Below are 22,610 nucleotides of genomic sequence, written 5' to 3' on the forward strand. Positions count from 1 at the left end.
TTGAGGAACCACCTTACTCATCTCAACCATGTTCATCTGAAACTTTCAAGAACTTAAATAGCAGTAAGAAGAGAGGCAAGCTATATTACAGTATCAAGAAAAATATACTCTTCGTAGTCTGCCGCTGCTTCTGCAACATGACATCACCAAACCCTCAGCATCATTGGTAGGATGATTGCAAAAGCATTGCCAGGGGATTAGATTTAAAACTTCTTAAAATAATTTGAAGGGATGTTGAAATGCTGTTGTAATTTAAGGTACTAACAGTTTCTCCTGTTTAACACCAGGTTGTTCAGATCGTGTACTCCTGGAGAGGAGACATAAGCTAACCTTGGTAAACAGAGAGAGATAGTGGGATTTACTTTGAATTTAAAATTTCTAATACGCATTAATTAGCCTGTCTAAAGACCATTCCTTTAAGTGAGATGGTGAGTTCCTAAGAAACATTACTTCTTCTTTGAGTAATTCTTGAATGGCTTCTTTAAGTAACCACACATAAATAATCTCTTCAGAGACCTAGGACTTTAGGATCATTTAACCTGATCATTTAACCTAGTTTGTGTGGCCAGTAGTTGTCCATGATAAATTTAACTCTTGAGTGAAATTCTGACCCCCACCCCACAGTACCTCTTCCTTGAACACTGTGTTAGTTATGTCTAAACTCTGTGTGTATCATCTATGCTTAGCAGGGTGCTTATGTGATTTTAAGATGTTTTCCATTTCTACGCCAAGTTGTTTTAATTTTGGGTTAAAATGGTGCAATCCCAAAAAATGATGTCAAATATCTGATGCTTTAGCTCAAAAGAAATGGTTCATTTCAGGTCTGTGAACTTCATGCTATGATAACTGGAGAGCACTTGCTTGTATCTAGTTTTTGTATGTTCACAGTGATTCTTAAAGATCAGTAAGAAACGTGTGACTAAATAATGCAGAACGTGTCCCAGGATTGAAATTACAGGCAGAAAAAAAAAATAAAAAGACTTGGCCTATTTTTGTGGCGTGTTTTCTGCTTAAACTTGGTTAGTAGCTCCAGAGATACAGATAATGGGTACCTATCCTCTTCTTTCTTGTATTCTGTATTTAGGATAGTGACTTTGTCAATTTTACCATAGACAAGGCTTAACAAGTACAAAAATTCCTCCTTCAAGTTGTTGAAGTTTACTGCATTTAAAATGCAGTAAATCAGCCTGCTTAAAAAGGGTGATTAAAAACTTAATCTTTGAGTAGCCTCCTATTACAGCAAGAGATTTATTGCAATATGGACATTCATTTAAAAACACATGAAATTCCAGATAGATTCAAACAATGCAGAGTGTAGACAGCATTGCAAAACTTCTGACTGTAGATATGGTCTTCTCTACAACTTCATCTGTTGTTACTGTTTTACAGCATACAATTTCAGATCAGTGAAAATGTTCTACTCTTTTTTTTTAAAGGGTTTACTGGATTTGAAGAGTAGGTTTGACCGCTTTCTTCAAGAATCTTTCAATAATGATCGACTCTTCAAACAGACTATTGCGGGTGACTTTGAGTATTTCCTCAACCTCAACTCCAGGTCTCCAGAGTACCTCTCATTATTTATTGATGATAAGCTGAAAAAAGGAGTCAAGGGAGTAAGTATAAATTAAATTAAAAGATCATACTCTTTTCTTTGTAAACTTGGATCAGATTAAACTAGGGTATTTCCATGAGAATGATTTATTTTTTTTATATTAAGGTAAAAGGCAACATTGCCTTTAAAAAACAAGCAAACAAAAAAAACCCACAACCCTGTATAATACATTTGAGTGCTTAACACTATCAAGCTAAGCTTACATAAGGTACAAAGATATCTCAAGATAGATGTTTTGTAGCTTGTCCTTCATCTCTGAAGCAGTTATACTTAAATTACTTCTGGCAGTTACTCCATTGAAAATAAAATAATATTAATAGATTATGTGGTTCTCTTGGGAACCTGTTCAGTGCCTTAAATATATTTATAGTTCAGTAGTTATTCCCAATATCTAATAATTTCTCTTGCAAATTAAGCCCCTTGGTAGGGGAAACAGTCTTTACTTTTTTTACGTATCAGAGGACTATTACCACATTGGTCTCTTCTAGCTTAAGTACTGCTCTTTCCTTTAGTCTTACTTCATAGCTTCTTTCTTAAATTTTTTGAGGTACAGCACCCAGAACTGGACACAATGATTTAGCTGAGGTTTCAGTGGCCCTGAATAAAGATGAATATTATTGCATGCATCTTAGGTTTTGGGGATGAAATAGTAAATTCTATTTATAAAAATAAGTAATCATTTTATTTGTTGTAGCACTAGTCAGGCTTTGCAAAATGAACCTTAAAATGTAAAGTTTTTCATTCTGAGCTAACTTTTCATACTGCTAATAATGGTTCCTAGCTGTGTTTTTTTTTTACTTCAAAATTTATGTTTATCCAGGAACTTCCACTGTATTTATCCAGGTATTTTAACCATCCATTGCTTCTCAATCCCTCACGATTGCTTTTTTCTCTTATTATTTTCTTCCTTTTATTGATTCCGAACCCTCTTCTTCTGGCTCTGTTATTCGCATGTTGGTTTTGTTGGTTTCTTTACAGGCTACTGTTAAGCCATATACTTGCTGTGAATTGCTTTAAGTATCTGGGTTGTAGAGGACATTTGTACTGGAAGACTAAAACCAGCAAATTATTTCTTTTACAGCTAACAGAGCAAGAAGTAGAAACTATCTTGGATAAGGCAATGGTTTTATTTAGGTTTATGCAAGAGAAAGATGTTTTTGAACGGTATTATAAACAGCACTTGGCAAGAAGACTTCTCACAAACAAGAGTGTTTCAGATGACTCTGAGAAAAATATGATATCCAAATTAAAGGTAAGGTAATACCTATGTACATTTTGTTTCATTTAGTTCTTAAACACGCTTTCTTTGGTTTACATAGGGGGATATATACATAATGTCCATCTTGGTGTTAAATACAGATTTGATTTTTAAAGCCCCAACAGAAAACATAAAAGTTTTTTCTGAAAGATTATGTGGAAATAAAAGGAAGGAAATACTGGAAAGTACCTGTGATAGGAGAGCAATCTTGAAGACAAACATAATTTTTTTCAAAATTCATTAAAAAAACATTTCCATGCAAGAGATAACAGTTGTATTCTTGACTTGATTTGAAGACAAGATTATGCTGTACTGTAGATTTTCTGTTATTGACAGTGGATTTCTTTTGATTGCATGTAATTTTGTTAAATTTTACTTTCTCCTGCAGGCTAGTAGTAATGCTCAATGCCTTTTTCATTAAACGTAGTTTGAGATAGATTGAAAAAAATCTTCATAGCCAGTGTCTAGAAACATATCTTCCTTATTTCTCTTCATTCAATTTACATGAAATTATAAGAGTGGCCAAGACCTGGAGAAGAAGTTAAAGTCCTGAAGGTTGACAATCCTTGAAGCAACTTCTAACGCAACTTCTTTCTAAGTGGCGTGTTAAGTGCCTAGGGGACTTTTGCACCTGATTGATTTGCAACTGACCTAGAATCAAACTTCTTTGATTCTCAGTTTTGACCCTCGTATTTTAATCATTAAATAAAATCTCTTTGCATCAGATTTCTCCAGATTATCAGTATTCTTTACCAATTACCTATCCACATCTTACCTGGTAATTTGGAAGGTATAGGGCATACAGATGCAAGATGAATAAATGGACCGAGACTACGTTCTTTTCTCACAATTTGCCCAGTGGTTGGAATGCTGAAGATAACATGTTTGCCTTTACCATATACATAAAACTGTTCTAGAAATATGCAGAAAGTCTGGTATATGTGAAGTAAATATATGTTTGTGCACGTGTATTCATATATGCATATGTCCCTGGTTCTAAAAAGATCCAGTAATCTCACTTTGTAATCTGCAGTAAACCTTGAAATTTATATATGCTTAAGACAACTTGTTTTCTGATACACATAAAGATTTTTATTTTTTCTTTTCAGCATCATCCTAAAAAGGAGGTGAAAGCGTATACCTTGGTCTGATAAGCTTTCACTAATTTTTTTTAAGATGAGATAGGAATACTGAAAACATACCATAATACATTAATGAGAGAAAGGGGAAGGAAGAAGAGTTTCAATTTATGTATGATTAGTTAAATCCTTATATGAATAAATGAGGTGTAGTTGTTTTGTCGTTTTTTTTTTAAGTTCTGAAAGTAATGAAAATTAGGGTCCTGGTTACCAAATGTACAGAAATAGCATTTTTATGAGATCTATAAACTAGCTCTTTTCTTCTAGAGTATTGGTGAATCGGAAGATCTCTCTTCATAGTGCTGGCACAACAAGTCTTATTTTTTGTATTTTAGACTGAATGTGGATGTCAGTTCACGTCTAAACTGGAAGGCATGTTCAGGGACATGAGCATCTCAAACACGACGATGGATGAGTTCAGGCAACATCTGCAGACGACCGGGGTAAGAGCGCAGCGGTCTGGGTACTTGGCCTTTTACTTCAGTACAAAAGCTAAAAGGCCACGTGCCCTGCTGAAAGTTTTCTTTGTTAGAATACTCATGCAGATTTGGTTAGCATCCTCAATTTGTATTTCTCTTAGTGTTTCTCATATAAATAGACGAGTCATTTCGAACGGGCTTGTCCAGCCGGTGCGGGCCGGCAGGGGGCGGGCTCCGGCTGCTCGCCTCACGGGGCTCCGGCCGCCTTCCCGCCGGGCCCGGCCGCCCCGGGTGCCTGCTGCGGGGGTCCGACACACCTGTCGTCCCCGTCTGGGCATTCCTGACGCGGCAAAGGCTTTTGTTAAACGCAGAAGTGCTGCCTGATTCAAACTGGCCGATGTGAACATAACTGTTCAGTCAGTAAGTGTTCTGTTAGCTGTCCCATGCAGCCTGAGCCCTTATGCTGCCCTTGTGCTCAGTGGGGACCTCTGAAGCTTCATATTTCACTTCTATTTCAAGATACCAGTTTGCTTGCTCTAAACACATTTTTTTTAAAGCTGACACTTAGTAGTGCCTAATAATATATAATAAATAGCCAAGTAGTTCCTTGCCTGCAGGTAAGTAAGTCTGTATGTCAAGCGTATTTGAACCAGTTTCAGAAATCCAAATGCCAGGAAAGTGTTCACGGATGTACAGTGACTCTGGTTGTGCAAGGGGGTCTGAAGTTTTTGTTGTCTTGAAGCGGTCAGCTGAAATCTACCTCATCAGCATGCTGTGAAGCATCACGAGTGGAAGAAAAGAAATGTTCTCAAAATGCTTTCAGAAAAGGTTGTGGAGACACATGTGTATAGGTATAGAGGACTTTGTGGATGGGCATCCTTACTACTGCTTCTAGTTCTTACAATCTAATGATTTTTTTTCCCTCTAGGATGGTTAAAATAAGAATTTCAAGAGCAAATTCTTAAAGCATTTCCATTTTTAGGTAGCATTTAAGACTTCTACATGGGATTTTCTTTTGTGTTAAGGATTCATGTACTTTACCTGACAATTTTACACTGAGTTAATAAATGATGTATATTTTTCCAACTTAACTATGTGTAGCTAATAAGGTAAAGTTAAAATGTTAGCAGCTATTTTACTAAACCTTATTTGAAACTCCTCCTTGGCAAGGAACCAACAGTTTGCCGTATGGTTGCCTTTTGTTCAGACTCGTCATTGCTTTTTAATGACGTTTCCGGGATATTTGTTTATGATGGACATGTATGTATTTCTCTTAGAGTTAATATTTGAGATTAATTTTAATTTTTTAAAAATATTGCTGGTAACATGCTGGTGTTATGGCATTCTGTGTGAAATAGTCTATTCTACTCATTTTTAAACAATTTATACACTTCAAATATGTGCAGTGCCTCGTAGAGAAGTCAGAAGTCTGTTCTTCTCTAAATAAGCCTACCTGCAAAGTCTCGTGCTGGGTCCTATATCCTTATGCTGCATTTCCGGTCTGGCCAAGACCAAAAAACCTCAGGGAACAGTCCCTACTTCTGCTAAGATGACTTCAGTTCTGGATAAAATTATTTTCTTTATCTTTCTATTTATATTGATGTCCTTTGGCTGGAGTCAAAATTGTTTGAAGCTTATTTTTAGGTGACTTACGGATTAGTTTTCTGTGTCTAAATAGCTGTTTGAATTTCTCTTACGAGCCTCATGACATTGGTCATGACAAAATTAGAAGCATGGCAGTAATGCTGGCTACAGAACAGTCTTTATATAGGTCTTTCCATACTTTTACAAACTGATACTCTTAAACCTTAACTAAATTCAGTTCAAGGGGATTTCAGTATGAGTAGCCTGGCATTGGTCTAAATTTTTCAGAAGTTTCCTAGGCACAACTTTGGTAATGCACAAAGGCGTTTGACACACACAATACAAAAACTAACACGGTACATGGAATGCTGTTCTGCTGCTTAATGTTGGAAGTTTCCAAATTCATATGACGTTTTTGATCTTCTAAAATATAGTGTGCACTATTTCTCTGTCATAATTTATAACAAGTTGGATATATTATGCTTTTGGTTTTTGTGTCCATAATACATCCATAATACACGATCTTTGAAAGCATTACTTACTCATCCTAGAGCTGAAAATACTGAGTTTTAAGTTTAATGGTTTAGTTGAGATACTAGTGAGGACTATGCATGCCTCACTGGTAGCCAGAAGTTTATCACTTACTAACAGAAGTGCTTTATACTTATAGATCTCTACTTGAGCTATAGAATTTTTTCTAAGCAGTGCTGGTAAAGGCTGTCTTCAGGGAAAGTGGGTTGGTTGTGTGTGTAAAAGTGAGTAACTGTTTAGTGTGGAGGCAAATTGCAGGAAGAGCTTGCTGTTGTTTAACATCAGGTATTCAGTATTATTATCTGCATCTAGAGGATAAATTTATAAACACTTACTTAGAAACTTGTCTTTAGCAACCTGGCTTTGCTGTAGTAAAAGCCTATTTAGAAAAAACTGTTAAATACATTACATATATTGTAAGTTATGTTTAGGAACACAGGTATTTCATTCTTGGTTAACGCTTACTTTTATAATATCTGTACACTCTTAAATGTCACAAGAGAATAACATGGAGGATTTTTGCTGTACCATCTGATGTTTGGCATATGTTCTGGTACTGTTGACTTCATCTGTCCATTGTTGGAAGAAAAATGTTTATAAATAGATATCCATTTTTTTCTTACTCTGTGAAAATTCTATATATCCTATGCTGCTACAGAAAAACAGTGAAACAATCCTCTTTTAAAATAGTGGATGTTTTCTTCCAATTGTTTGTAGGTCTCATTAGGTGGTGTTGATCTTACAGTGCGGGTCCTCACAACAGGTTACTGGCCTACCCAGTCAGCCACACCAAAGTGCAACATCCCTCCAGCTCCCAGACATGCTTTTGAAATATTTAGAAGGTATGTATTAAAACAGCCTTTTAGGTAGAGGGTTTAAGAGCAAACTTTATAAACTTAATTTACAGATGCGTTTTGCCTTTAGAATTAAAGATATGTTAGCACACTGCTTTTTTTTCGGTGCATGTGAAAATTGAGAATGTAATGTTCACATTGTTAGGCTAGAGATTTGGGGAGTTTTTAATTTGATTTCTAATTCAGTATTTTGAAAAAGCAGGAGATAGATTTCTTAATAGCTTTGGGAAGTCTGCATAACTACTAAGCTACTGTTAAGCAGTTTCCTCCTAGATACAAAAAGTAAACTATGTATTACATTTTTGATTAATTTGTATTACAGATTTTATTTAGCCAAACACAGTGGGCGGCAGCTGACACTCCAGCATCATATGGGTTCTGCAGATCTTAATGCTACTTTCTATGGGCCAGTTAAAAAGGTAAAGTATCAAGACTGATAACTTGATTGATATTGATTTTATAAAAGAAGATTGCCCATTGATAATGGGCAAGGAAAAGGTGCCTTTCATGATCACCTTTATTGTCTGATTCTTCCTTTGTAACAGTTTTGACACGTTTTCCTCTGAATATGATTTGAATGGGTCACTTACCATCATCCTTTTTAGTACCTCATGGAAAAGTAGTAATTTTTTTTCTTGTAGGAAATTCAGTGTTCTGAATTTTTGGCTGTTTTTTTCACTAAATCAGTCAAAAGTGAAATGAAATTTGTTTATCTTTAGAATAATTTTTGTTATTGTGGAAAAAATACTGTTAAGCCAAGTCTAGTCTGCTTTTCATGTGCAGAGTGCTAGCAACATATACATTTTTCCAAACATGAAAATCTTAGTATAGTTTACAGAAGTATAATGCCTAATAGTTGTGTATACAAGAAAATGTTATGCTAGTGATTTAGACCAGTTCTAAAATGCTAAGTTAGAGGTAGTTAATGGCATGATGCTTGGGAACAAAGAAGGCAAGGCGAAATTAAAACAAAATTCATACAATACCACATATAAATAACATGCATTTGTGAGGGTGTTAAAATTGTATTACTGTAGGACAGACGTTGTGGTAATTTTGATGACGATATGAGTAAAAACTGGAGGTTGCTCAGATAGTGGAACAGGTGCCCGGAGAGGCTGTGGAGTCTCCATCCTTAGAGGTGCTTGATATTTGACTGGACGCAGCCCTGAGCATTCTGTTCTAGATGGCCTGGCTTTGAGCAGTGGCTCGACCATGCAACATACAGAGGTGCCTTCAGGCTGAAGAAATCCAGTCTGATTATAAGACAGCTACTGGAGAGAGATTCTGGTTATGCCACCAGGTGTGTGCGATTCTATCACTTGTATAGACTGATCTCCAGGATAGGTTTCGTTATATAACTTCCATCTTGCTGAGGTAACATATTTTGGAGTGAAAAATAATCTAACACTAGTTTTATGTTTTTAAAACAGGAAGATGGCTCGGAGGTTGGTGTAGGAGGTGCCCAAGTAACTGGCTCAAATACGCGGAAGCACATATTGCAAGTCTCCACTTTCCAAATGACAATATTAATGCTCTTTAACAACAGAGAAAAATATACCTTTGAGGTAAGCATTGTGTTTTTCTCACCTGATTTTTAAATAACTGCTTTAGGCCTTCTTGCCCTCTTCAATAAAAGACATGAAGAGCAGGTGTCTCTTGTTCCACTGGAGTGTGGGTCAGGCCAATAAATAAAGGAGCAGATCAGCACCAGTGCTGTGTCTGGCAGACACTCAGAGGACGATATTGGGAACAGAAGTTTTCAGGAAAGTTGAGAGGGGTTGTGAATGTGGTTATTCCTCAACCATAGAGCTATAGAAAAGCTGTAACTGGAATGTAGCAGGTGGCTCTGCTTGCTCATTTTCCTTGAGGAAACTGTATCTAGAGGCCCAGGGGTGCAGATAGGTTTGTATCCTAGCTTTTTAAATACTGAAGTTCTTAAATTGGCTAGCTAGAGCAAGCTGCAGGGTTAATCAAAGAACTCTAGTTCCTTCTCTGACCTGCTGAACCAGAAAAGACAATGAGGAAGTTCCACATAGCTCCCTAGCAGGGAGGTTGGAGGGTCATTTCTGGGAAGGGTTGAAATGATCAGCTGATGAAAAATGGTGGAGAATGCTTTGGAAGTGGAGGAGGATCCTGTGCTGTGAGACTTGAGCATTGTATTGTTAGACAATAATATGTGTTTCTTTGGTTTGAGAGAGCATTGGAAGCCTTGGAAAGCAGTTACGGGTGCAGCTTGAAGCTAAGGGGGTTCTCAGGTTTTCTCATCGGCTTTGGATTGTGCCATGTGTGGTACTCACCTGCCTGTTTGCTTGGATTTTGCTTTTCAGCTTTTTTGGCGTACTCCTAGCCTACTAATGCAGGATGTTTCTTTGAACAGTTGGGGGAGGAAGGCAGCGTTTCCTAAGAGACTCTTAAATACTTCTCATAGTTCGCAAAAGATTATTTGGGGGACAGAAAGTTCTGTGTGCTGTGCAATGCATCACAGGAGCATTACAGCTCTGAGTACTGCTGCCGAACACTTGAACAGGAAGGGGACTTACCAGCTGGGTTGACAGCTTGTTTTTCCTTGTTGAAATTGGGCTGGTAGCTCTATTATTTTGCAAAATTACAGGCTTTATGAATAGCAGAGCTTGTCTATATATGAATAAATAATAGTTGGTAGAGTCGTGAAAAATCAAATTTTAATATGTGTTCTAAATTAGAGTCCATTTTACTTAGACCAGATGGTAGAGAGCTGTGTCCTCAGGTTTTTAGGTTTTGTTTTTTTCCTTGTTTAGGTGTTCTTAAGCCATTTCATTGTGTCACCCTGTAACTAAAACACTAAGAAGGCATGCTTGTTTTGTTTGGTTTCTTTGGAGAAGTACGTGGGAGTTGTCTTTAACTCCAGCCAGAAAAGCTTATGAAAACCTAAGGATGGATTAAATTTTCTTTGTTCGTTGATTATTGAATACCATCATTAATTACTGAGTGTTGGGCATATCCTATTGCTTTGTCATATCAAACTAGTGCTTTTACTGCAACAGTAATGTGAGACATGGCTTGTGCAGTGCTTGAGTAAGCATGGAGGCATTTTTGATCTGCAAGTGTTTCTGCAAATTCGGATCTGGACAACTTAGTTTGAAGTTGTTTTTGCATTTGGATAGACTTTGCTGTTTTGTTCGTGTTCTCTGTTAATTCTATTAATTGGAAACTTGGTAAGAGCATCACAGTAATCCTAACAGCTATTAACCCATGTGATTGTAAAATGGGATAATGATGATGAAAAATTATGCATAAGATTTTACAGAAAATTAAAGGATCGTTACATAGCACAATTCCTTGCTTAAAATGTATGCAGGTATTGTATTTCTGTATGGTAAGGATTTGTTTACGTATGCAGAAGAACTAGTGGCCATATGGGCCTAGCTTTATCTTACTCACCTCTAAGGATATTCATGCAAGCCTTCAAAGCTTGCTCGCATTTCATTCAATTTCTTCTAATGAAGTGTCATGTATTACTCAGCATTTTTTCTGCTCAAGTTTACAATACAGCTCGATGTTTTAAAGGGTGAAATGTACATCTTTGTCATCAAAAATGAGGGGAAAATATTTGGTACTTACTGTGTCTTTGGGCTTAACAAACAAGAAATACAGGTGCCTCTGTAGTAGAAGTAAAGCTGTTGGATAACAACAAAAATGAGACATTAGCACTTAAAACTGACTTGACTGTTTTCTCTTTTGCTGATCTCTGCTTTGGAAGAATTATGAGTTGAAGTCTGTATAAATAAAAAATCTTTTTAGTTTGTCTTTTTCTTGTAATTTCAACGACATGACTTTTTCCTTTTAAGTTCCTTCTGCACTTTTTCCTTCTATCAGTAAATTTTCTTCTTGTGTAGAACCAGACAGAGGCCATGCCTAAAATAATCTCTTTTGTAGCCTCCAGATAGGGCTCACTTAGTAATGTTTTTACAAGTGAGGTTGTGTAATAGGTAATGCTCTTGTGCACAGCTCAATTATTGTCTTTAAAATAAGGCATTTTTGGAGATGGGGGGGGAACACTGTACGTTTTCCACTGTATTACATCAAATGTAGAAAAGTTTCTAGAAAAATGATATGCCACAGACGGAAGGAAAAGAGCGCAGCAGCACCTGTTATCCCCATTCATATTCAGAGCTACTTTTTTTATCCAACTTGAACTTTTTGCCTTCTTCTGAGGGACTGTATTGCAGTGCAATTCTTTCTTGGTTTTTATTTTTAAGCTTGTTTATAAATTCTGAAATGATTTGCTCGCATTAGTGACTGAATTGGAATGCTACAATGTGAAATAAAACAAATACATAGTGGTTAGTATAAAGATCTTCAGCATCAAAAAAACTCAAATTTCATTTTATCTCCTTGTTTTTTAATTTATTTTTTCTTTCCATCACAAGCAGGGAATATATTTCTTGTAAAAACAACTTAATTTTGAAAGGATTACTTTTAGCTGGTGATCAGAAACCAGCGTTTGGAAACCTGCATATTGCAGGCATTATCTTTCTTCTAAGCTAGATTTGGTTTATAGCCTCAAGGCTTTACGTTTACCTAAGTCCTAAAATCTTAAGTGCTGATGTCCTTTGGTTAGTTGAGTTTATGCTGATCCATTTTAGTAAGACTTTTTGATGTGACCATCGGAAGGATTTTTTTTAATACTGCTGTGTGCTGGGTCTGGAAAAATCTGTGAAGGTGACTGTTTTTTAAAATAAAGCAACAAATGAAGAAATAACATGCCTCTTCACAAGTAACTTGAAGTTGTTGATAATAGCAAATAATTAAAATGTGGGTGCACATCGCTTATTTCAAACACTGTGAATATTTCTGGATGTACTATTTTACGAATACTCTTAAGAAAACTTAAGATTTCCCAATCATCCAAAAGCGGTAGGTATCAAAAATTCTGAGATTTGATAGTTTTTGACTTACTGAATTTTTACTAAACTCATTCAAAAGAATTTAAAATCATGTGCAAAAATGCAACTTCGCATAACTTTACATGAAGTCAACACTGCACATGTAATACTGGGTCCGTAGCTGAAAAATAAGGCTTGTTCTCTGCCTGAGCTTTGCTGAGATCTGATAGATGCTGAATGTGAAAGGCTGGTATATTCAAATTGTTTTTTATTGCCTGTTGACAGTGGTGGATGACCACAAAAGAGCAGATTTTTTTTTTAATGTGTGTACACAAAAGAAATAACATAATTTAATAGAACTTAGTTGTACGGTGACAAAGTCAAACTTCAAAGAACCCAAGTTCTTTACAAGTCTTTAAACACTGGGAGTTCTTGGACCTGTTTTTAGCTTGGTGGTCATCAATCTGACTTGTGTGCCACGAGAATGGGGAATTCTGGGGACAACAGAATAGCTGGATACTGCTCCTAGAACTGATGGTGGGGAAGCTGGGCAAGTGACAGCTCTTGTAGACAGTTACAGGTCTGTGATGCTTAGTCTTCTATTTGGTAGCTTAGTCTTTAGCTGCTCAAGGTCCCTCAAGAGTCTGAATGGGAATGTGGAATGGGAGATGCTTGGGGTTTACTCAAAACTGTGAAAAAGAAGAAACTGCAGTTAAGTCTATAATGAATGGAAGCTCAGTAAATGAGTTAAATTTGAAGCAGCGGAAGCAGTTGGCCTGCTCATGAAGCATTTTAAGACATCACTGCAGCTTTTCAGTATTATAGGGGGCTTACAAAAAAGATGGAGAGCAACTTTTTGCTCAGGCAGATAGGACAAGGGGGAATGGTTTTAAACTAAAAGAGGGGAGGCTTAGATTAGATCTAAGGAGGAAGGAAATTCTTCACCCAGAGGGTGGTGAGGCACTGGATCAGGTTATCCGGAGAAGTTGTGGATGCCCAATCCCTGGAGGTGTTCAGAACCAGGCTGGACAAGGCCCTGGGCAACCTGATCTGGTGGGTGGGATCCCTGCCCATGGCAAGAGGGTTGGAACTAGGGGATCTTTAAGGTCCCTTCCAACCCAAGCCGTTCTATGATTCTGTGATCGTTCTGCATCCAGTGTAATTTGCTTACTGACTCATGATAACTGGTGACTTACCTAACATATGTCTCTTGACTGAACTCTTAAGAATACTAAGAGAGGTACAAAAAGTTATGTAAATGTTTTTTACGAAGATACGTAAGACCTTCTACGAAGTCCTTACCTTTTCACTCTTCTGTATTTCGCCTCTAGAAGTTGTAGCTGAGGGCATATGGGCTGTAAATAAATTGTTTCAGGTTATTCACAAAGGAGGTGTAGCTAATCTGGAGCACTTCTCTGTTATTGTGAAACAGGACCTTGCTTGCTTCCATTAGTCAACATCTTGTTTTCAGCAGAGGTGCTGACTGAGAATGCAATTACACAGTTTTTCATCAGGACTGCTTGTGAACAACATGTGTTTTCCATCACTGACGGAGTTACTTAGAAGCTTTGATTTCATTCTGGTCAGTGACTATTGGAGACAGCGAATAAATCCTTTCAGCTTTCTTGAAAAAAAAAAAAACACTAGTGAAACGTAACAGCTGGTTACTCATTTCTTTTTCTGGTTTCAGCTTATGGTAACTGTACTTTGACCCATGTGGATTATTTTGCATGGTACACATTGAGACTTTGTTCATGAATTCTCACCTGTCAAGCCCTACAACTGTCAAAGTACTACTTTTTTGCAGGCTTGAAGATACTCCTTTTAAGTAGCCAGTGTTGTTGTTTGCAAAATGTGATGCTTATTTCTGCACTGGCTGTAAACTGATTAGGATATTTTTCTTCAGGAAATTCAACAAGAAACTGATATCCCCGAAAGAGAACTGGTTAGAGCCCTTCAGTCTCTTGCGTGTGGCAAACCAACACAACGTGTTCTCACAAAAGAGCCCAAGTCAAAAGAAATAGAAAATGGTCATATATTTACAGTGAATGATCAGTTCACGTCTAAACTACACAGAGTCAAGATTCAGACGGGTAAGTGGATCTTTATATGCTGTCTTGTCCCCCAGACTGCCTTAAAGCGTAAGATTCTTTTGCAGGCTCGATGTCCATAGAAGTAAAAGGAAGCGAGGAATATTTTTTTTGTTTTTGACGAGTAGTTGCATCAAAATGAGAATTTAAATTAGAAGAGTATGGAAGTTATAGTTGAGCTTATTGTTTTTCAAAATTTGTAGTTCTCTCTTAAAAGGGAAATTCAAATTGAATGATAAAATTAAAAATATCAGGCCACTGACTTCATTAAAAAAAACACACTGCCTCAGATGTGTAAGCTATTGTACTGCTGTGAAATTGAGTGACATTTTTGTCACATGATACAAAAATGTTTATTTGCATGTAACCAGGTTGCTGAAATGTCTTCGAGCAATGATTTCAGTGGAACTTAAGTGAGAGAAACGAGTCGGTGTGATACAACTTCACTAGCTCACCAAAGCGCTGGTTTATGCTGTACATAAGTAATGCTGATATCTTTTGTCTAGGAGGCTCTCTGGAAACAGTTTCTGGTTTGTAGTATCGACGTAGATGCACTTCAAAATGTTTTGCAAAATAATTTCCTGATTTTTAGTACATAAGAAAACGTTTTCTGCCTTGGTAGGTCTTGGTATGTAAAATACACTGCATTGTGGGCAGTTTAGATGTGTTTTGAGTGCAGCCTTGGTAATTCACATGCTGTTTGTTGCAAGTAATGTAACTCTGGGCTTCTGTGCAGCATGCTGTGTCCAGGGATGTAGGTGTGTAAAATCCAGTAGTGTGTACCAGTAATTAAACTATATGTATCCTGCTGCGTAAGCAATAGCTAGACTGTGTTCAAATGCATGCAGAGCGCTGTGGTCACAACCCATTTGCCACACTTGGAGTATTTCTCTAGTACAGCGACTAAATGAGGTTGTTCAAATCCCCGTGATCAGAGCACTGGCAGAACTGAGCAAAGTTCTGTGACAACTGTTGGAGCTTTGGTGCAGTTCTGCTTTTCTACTTCCGCTCCACAAATTTCTGTGAATGGGGGATATGGTTTGGGGTTCAAGATGGTTTTAGAGCAAAGTCGATACTTGTGGTTTTAACATAACAAATGGAAGTCTTTTTACATATATCTATTTAAAAGGGATAAATACTTGAGGCTTTTGAGTGAAGAAGAGAAGGGAGGAAAGTGGTAGCAGCGTAGGGGTTGCTTATAATGAGACTCGCGCGAAGGGGTAAGAAAAGCTAGGCACAAGGGCAGAAATAAAGCATAAATAGAACAGAATACAAGAGAGAATGCAGTTGAGTCAAAGAAGATAAAAAGAATGAACTATTTCTTCTGACTGAAGCAATTTCTAAGTATTAGTTATGAAATAAATTTTCAATCCTTTTTCTGTTTTAATTAGTGTATTATTCACCATATTAAAGAGAAGAATATTTAATGGAAGCATGGGGTTGGTAGTGCCTGTAAGCAGATTTGAGTACTGCTCAAATTTTAACGTAGCAGTAATTAAGTAACACATTGTTATCTTGTCAGTTGCTATCAAAATATGCCAGAAAAAGTTAATATGTTCTTGGGGCTGCTTTTCATTATATATATATATATATATATATATATATATATATATATATATATATATATTTGAGAATGTGAAAACCCAGGAAAATATAACTTGAATTCTGGATGAAGTAAATGATGAAGTTAACACTTGCACAACGAAATTAAAATTAATTCTGCTATTTCTTTCTTTTTTCTTGAAGTTGCTGCCAAACAAGGAGAATCTGATCCAGAAAGGAAAGAAACAAGGCAGAAAGTAGATGATGACAGAAAACATGAGATAGAAGCTGCTATAGTTCGGATAATGAAATCTAGAAAGAAGATGCAACACAATGTGCTAGTAGCAGAGGTATGCTTGTACATAGTTCTGATATGGACTTGAAGTTATTTTTGTTCTTCCTTTTGAATTCATGAAAGTTACACCGCCCTCCCTAACACTTTCTGAAAGGCTTTTGAGAGATGCTATATTTAATCCATCCATTTTTTCCCCCCACTGTACGTCTAAAGACATTTAAATCCAAACCCTTCAGTTTAGGATGTATTCATACATATATCTAACTTTCCTTCTTCCCTTTAGTGGTATTACAATGTCGTCATATTCCTTGACATACCAATTGGCAATGAAAACCACTGTACTCGACGTTATTTTCTGCTCTGGTCTTGACTGTTGGGTCCAAGCTTGAGAGTTTTGATCTCTTAGAGAGAAAGAGGGAGAGTCCTGCTGCTCTCACCTCCTAAGCTCTGACAGCTTAGCAGATAGGATGCGTTTTCCACTCCAGAACTCTTTCTGGTTGTGAAACTGAGAGGATTTTCAGGTGGTAACTATGCCTTTTTGAGTGTCAGTACTTGGATTCATACTCAAAAAGGAGCAAGCATCTGATGGAAAAAACTGACAGAAGTGTGCAGGCTGCTTTTTCTGCTTCGTAGTTGTAGTCAGCCTTGCTTATGTACAATTTTATGATTATTTTGGTCAGTTAAGATACTTAATGAGCTTGTTTGCACTGTGATCTTATGTTACTGTTTTTGATCTTACGTTTTAGGTAACTCAGCAGCTGAAGGCCCGATTCTTACCAAGTCCAGTTGTTATTAAAAAACGTATTGAAGGACTTATTGAGAGAGAATATTTGGCACGAACACCTGAGGATCGCAAAGTATACACTTACGTAGCATAAAATGCATTCAGAAAATTTGATTTATTCTTGGACTATACTCTTCGCATGAACTGGGAAGTTCTTTTAAATCATTAATATTAAGACGACCATCTCTTCTATTAAATTACAATACATGTTCTAGACCGTTCAGATCAAGCCTTTTACTCCTTTTGAGAGTTTTCAACATGAATTGATTGAGCTTCAGGCTTTTCAACGTTATCCCTGTAGAGATCACCCTTACAATTCTTTGGGAAAATGTGAATGTGCCGCGTTTGTTTTCAATACTGTATGAAAACAGAAAAATAAAAACAAATTTAGAAAATACAGCTCATTAAAAAATAATAAAATTGTTGGAATTTCATTTCCCCAGATCTTCAGTGTTGATGTAAATGTGTTTCTGTAGTGTTGCTTAGCACTTCGCGCATTGTATAAGTTGGGTTTAAAAAAAAACCACAACTGGTAAGGCAAAAATCCCAGTTATATTGCTCTGCTTCAAATGTTTCTTTAACTAGCCATGTTTAATTTAAATACTTGGTAATTTTTTGAAGACCCAAGAATACAACTTGAGCATGTTTCACTCGTCCAGCTGCACTCACTGTTGTTTGAACAACATGAATCAGGAACTTCTGGGGATTCAGAAAAGACCATAATAAGTTTGGCTTTCCCTTCTGTAATTTGAGTTCTTCTAAATTAAACTCTATATTGATTAGGTTTGTTCTGGTTTCTTTATAGGAAAAAGGAAAAGATTTTAGTGTGTATAAACTGTATAATAATTTTTGCTGTTGTACTCACTGCTGATGGTGGATTGTACAGGGCGATGTTTTTATTTCACTAAATGTAGACAAAATAAATTTAAAATAAATGGATCTAGTGTACACAAACAATTCAAGTGTGTTAGAGTACAGGAATGGCAATTTTTGGAACTAAATGCTGTCCTCTGGGGAAACATACTGGGATTATATTTTGTCAGTTAATATCATAGATGGATTTGTAGCCCCAGGGTTTCCCATCATAAGTACATATTTCAGGAGATTAAAGTGAAGCCAGCGCACACTATTTGTTTTTAGAAATGAATTTTAATCATGCAATAAAAAATTGTTACTATATTGAAACTTCCAGTTCTTAAACTAAAGCTTTTTTCCTTCTTCTGAGTATGCTGCAAAAATAGATTTAAAATTGCAGTTCAGTGATGTCACTGTTCTCATAGAATGGGTTGGAAGTGTGCATTGTACTGCAGAGTTTTTATTAAACTCTATTTCTGACATTGCAATGTGCATATTACACAGTTTCTCTGCTGTAACTATTTGTTTTAATTCAATACATTTTGGGGGGAGAGGGACAGTCAGGTTGTTTTTATATGTAGGTACTGAAAAATATATTTGATGGGCTTCCCAAAATGCAGAGCTGGAGTCAAAACAAAAGAAGTTGGTTGTAGATCATTAAGGTACTGCCAGAGTATTTCTTGACCAGCTGTATTAAACAAATACATTGTTGTATTTATTTAATAGCAATTCAGTTGAGTATTCTTCATAATGTGTCCCCAGTTTCACCCTTCTCTACAGCCTTTTAAGATACAAAGCCGGTCTGTTTTCAGTGGTAGGATATTTCTTCTGAGGAGGAGGACAGGAATTGGGTTGGTTTTAGCCTGATTAATTCCAAGGCTTTTTTAAAAGAAGACTACCAAAGTTGACTGCATTTTAAAAAAAAAAAAAAAAGACATTCCCCCAATCCCATGATTAGCTTTGAAGTAATGAGAGGGGAGGTGACTGGAGAGCTTACCTGCCATTGCTCATCAAGGATCTAGCTAGGCCATCAGTGCTAAAAATGAATTTGGTGGCTGTTACTAAAATGCCTGTGTGTCTGTACAGTATATGCAGAACTTCAATTGATGATGCTTTTTTCCACTAACATTAGAAATGTAATAATTGTTTAGCCATGGTACCAGTACTAAATACAGGGTTGTATGAGAGTCTGGTTTTGGATTGTGTCTTAAATTATGAGAAGAATCTTCCTCAAAATGTAACTGGCTCTTCCATGTATCGGTATGAAGGTTTTCTGCAGGTCTTAATCTTTAATAGCGTTGCTGTTGTGACAGTTGCCTGTCAACGCTTTCACAAGTACTTTTCAGAGAGGAGTGCGTTCACAGCCTTTTCCCCGTGGTTTAGAGATGCTAATGTTGCTGTCCATGACAGCAGGGCTTGATCCTTTGCGGTGCAATTGTAATTTTGCTGTGTGTCAGAGGAAGCTTTTTGCCTCTGGTTGCTTTTAGCAGGCATGGGATTTGGAGTCGTGAGCCTGAATGTTACAGCTGTGGAACTGTGTTTAAGGGCTGGCTGGGTGGGATTGACTGAGAGAGAGAAAATTTTTTGGCCACTTACGTGTGCAGGGGTGTTGCTAAAGGAGTAACAGGTGGTGATAGCTATCTTCCCTAACAAATACTGGAGTATAGCTTCCATTTTAAATTTAATAGAGCTTTGAAGAGCTAACTATTCAGGAAAGGACTTCTGCTGAGGTCACCTTTTAGAAATGCGTCTTTACCATTGAACAACCAGATTGTGATACCAGGGGCTGACTAAAAGATGAAAATGTGAAATCTGTGATCAAAGACATCTGAACAAGACATCACCAGGACTCTGCTTAAGGTGAGCTTGATGCCTGTACCTTTACGCTGTGTACATGAGTGAGATTTCTTCTACAGTCCGTAGCAGAACCCTGCTATTCTTTACCTAATTTCAATTTTTTTCTTCCTCTCTTAATCTGCATTTAAAATTTATTTGTAATTTTGTTAAAAGTAAGCTTGCATAGTCATATGTATGAGTAATTATATATTTTGTTTATGTTGGATTAATGTACAGTCAAATGCTGTAGCAACGTGAAATTAACGTGGAGTTCACTTTTCATTTTAAAAGTTCTGAAAAATCATGCTTTGAGTCTTATTTATTGTTATTTGAAGGTACATACATAGACAAGCTTATTTTTAAGGGTTGAGATTACACTTCACTTACCATTGTACAAGAGTACCCTATTTATGCCTGATTTGGTTTTTGTTCTTTTCAGCTGGCTAGCTAGCTACCTTTTCAGCTAGCTACTCTTGAATGAAATGTCTCTCTCTCCTCACCCCTGTGATAAAGCCAGACTTTGCCCTGAGAATCTTAAAAGCTTTCACTGTGCTCTTCAGTTTTGGTCTGTGAGAACTTGGCAGCTGATGGGTAGCAGATACATGGCAATGCAGCCTGTCATGATCTGGCCTTGTCCAAAGCAGCAAAAACTGGGACTACTCGTGAGCTCCAGATGCATGTCCGAAACTGTTTGGAACCTGCCCAGCTTGATCTAAAGCTCCTTAACTCTTCTTCAGCACGGTGGCTAAGGGCAAGGTGGGCTCTGATCATTAGCTTCCAGATCTTTGGGGTGCTTGAGGTTTAGGAGGAGGATTTGCCAGTCTGGAGCTACACTCCTTGTAGTGCTTAGAGCTGATCAGAGGCATTGACTTTTCTTACCTATATTGAAATTCATTTCTCTTAATATTCATTCAGGTATCTTGGATAGTAAATGACATAACCAATGCGTTCAGTCTGAAGCATGTGTTCAAGCTCCTGTTTTCTGCAATGGGTCCTGTGCAAAGTCTGTAAAACACAGAACTTGATACACGTCCAGCTGTGAAAGCTGCATAAAAGAATGGGAGGGTAATCTATCTAACTTTGTGCCTCGGGATGTAGGGAAGTGTTTGTGGGATGTGCCCACAGACTGGGTTGAATATTCTGAATCTTTCGGATGACTTTGTCTGCCTTTTAACCCTGTGTGCGCTGTGGCAGAAATGACTGTTAGTATAGAAGTGTAGAGGTGCATTTTTAAATAGAAATAGTGGCACACCTTTAGTTGTCTAGCAAACGGCTGTGATGAACCAGTGCTAAGCAACAGCAGGCCTATCAGCACAACCTGTCCTAGCTTTTGTGGTCTGGTGGTCTCCTTCAGCGCGGCTGCCGCTCAGAAGGCGACTGCCCCTCCAGTAGGTCTCCCCGGCTGCACGAGGCTTCGGCTGCTTTGGTGTGACCTTGCTGGTGTGACCGGGTTCTTCCTGCACCTCGCAGGATGCTGCTGCATTGGTGCATGCTGAGCTTGTGCAACAGCCCCATTTCTGTCGGGGTCCTGCTCTTGTCTTTGTTTCTTCAGTTCCCTGAAACTGCGGTGTTGATGGGCAGTGAGCCCGTCTGTGCAGGCTGGTGCACTTAACAGTGCTGAGATGAGTGACTATGGGTCAGAAAAGAAATCGTGTCTGTACTAACAGCAGGGATGCTTTATTACCTATGCTTGTTCCTGCAGCTCACCCCCCCCCTTTCCCCAAAAAAACTTGGCTTTTATACTGAGCCACGAGCACAGCAGATGCTGAGGAAGCCTCTGTCCCTGACGACTGCTCCTCTGCTCCTCCCGCTGAATCCTGCGGGCAGTGGTGGAGCGCTGCCACGCTCGGAAGCTGCAGCGCGCTCGGAGGGGACGGACCCCAGCATCTCCCTTCCCCAACCCCCATGTTTTTATTTTTCTTTCCATTTTTCTGTTTTCCTTTTTAAACTGAAGCTCTATTAAAAGCTCTATTAAACACCCTGTGACATCCCCGATCAGCTGCTTTTACAGTGTCCGACTCAAAACTTCTAAGAATGAATTTTGATATTTCAAAATGGATGGGGTCAGGAAAAGCAACTTCCCTTCCCACGGAACGTGACCTGCTTGAGGACTAAGCAAAGAAGAACTGGGAGTTACGTATGCGAGGCCAGGTGATAAAACAAAACAATACTGGGTCTGGAAAAGGAATCTGAAAATTGGGAGTTCTCAGTCTAGCCACGGGACATGCACTTCTCAATTTATAGTGCCAGATTTTCTTTCTTGAATGTTTCTTGCAAGCTGAAAAAGTTTCAACGGATTTCCAAAGGCACCAGAAAGAGTTTGGATTATTGGACAGTGATGAATATATTTATTGTGCTTATTATTTACTTTTGTTTTTTGTTTTTCCCTTCTAACTCGTATAACCTTCCCTTTGGCTGTGTGTTACGGGGTTGGGGTGGACTATACGACATAGCAAGTGACTCTTGTGCACCGTGAACTTGGGCTGGGGGTTAAGGAAACGAGGAGAACAATAGTAAAGAGCCCTGTCTAGACTGAAGTCCTGGTGCCTTGAGCTCTGTTCCAGCAGCAGCTCTGCAGATCCATGGTATGACAGTGCTCGGGCTCGCCAGCAGCAGCCTTCATAAGGGAACCCCTCAGAAACCCTCTCATGGAAATAGGGGAGGGATTTAGCCCTCCCAAAAGGAATATTTCTCCACCTCCTGGAAATGTACAGTGATCTCCTGTTCATGTTTCATGTTCTCTGAGTTATTTTAATTATTAACTCAATTTTTGCAGTATACATTTAACATTAAGCATAGCGTTGGGCAAAATCATTCGCAGTGGTTTTGTTGCACAGGTTGTGCTGGAGGAGAACAGCATCAGGCAGTGGCAAATAACTGCTCAGTGCCTTAGGAAAACTCACTGGGTGCTGTCTGAGAGCTAGTGGCAGCACTAATATGCTA

General features: G+C 37.9%; 1 protein-coding gene across 1 annotated transcript in view; it reads left to right on the top strand.

Moving 5' to 3' along the window:
- The window catches only part of CUL3 (cullin 3), a 56,080-nt gene extending 37,925 nt beyond the window's left edge, over positions 1-18,155 (top strand). The window contains exons 8-16 of the mRNA XM_035545011.1: positions 1,437-1,613; positions 2,694-2,864; positions 4,345-4,452; positions 7,261-7,385; positions 7,720-7,816; positions 8,831-8,965; positions 14,172-14,358; positions 16,102-16,247; positions 16,939-18,155. Coding sequence (XP_035400904.1) covers positions 1,437-1,613; positions 2,694-2,864; positions 4,345-4,452; positions 7,261-7,385; positions 7,720-7,816; positions 8,831-8,965; positions 14,172-14,358; positions 16,102-16,247; positions 16,939-17,070 — 1,278 coding nt within the window. The 3' untranslated portion in view covers positions 17,071-18,155. The remainder of the gene's footprint in view (positions 1-1,436; positions 1,614-2,693; positions 2,865-4,344; positions 4,453-7,260; positions 7,386-7,719; positions 7,817-8,830; positions 8,966-14,171; positions 14,359-16,101; positions 16,248-16,938) is intronic.
- Positions 18,156-22,610: the final 4,455 nt, after the last annotated feature.

Source organism: Cygnus atratus, chromosome 9 (genome assembly GCF_013377495.2).
Source record: "Cygnus atratus isolate AKBS03 ecotype Queensland, Australia chromosome 9, CAtr_DNAZoo_HiC_assembly, whole genome shotgun sequence".
Lineage (NCBI taxonomy): Eukaryota > Metazoa > Chordata > Aves > Anseriformes > Anatidae > Cygnus > Cygnus atratus.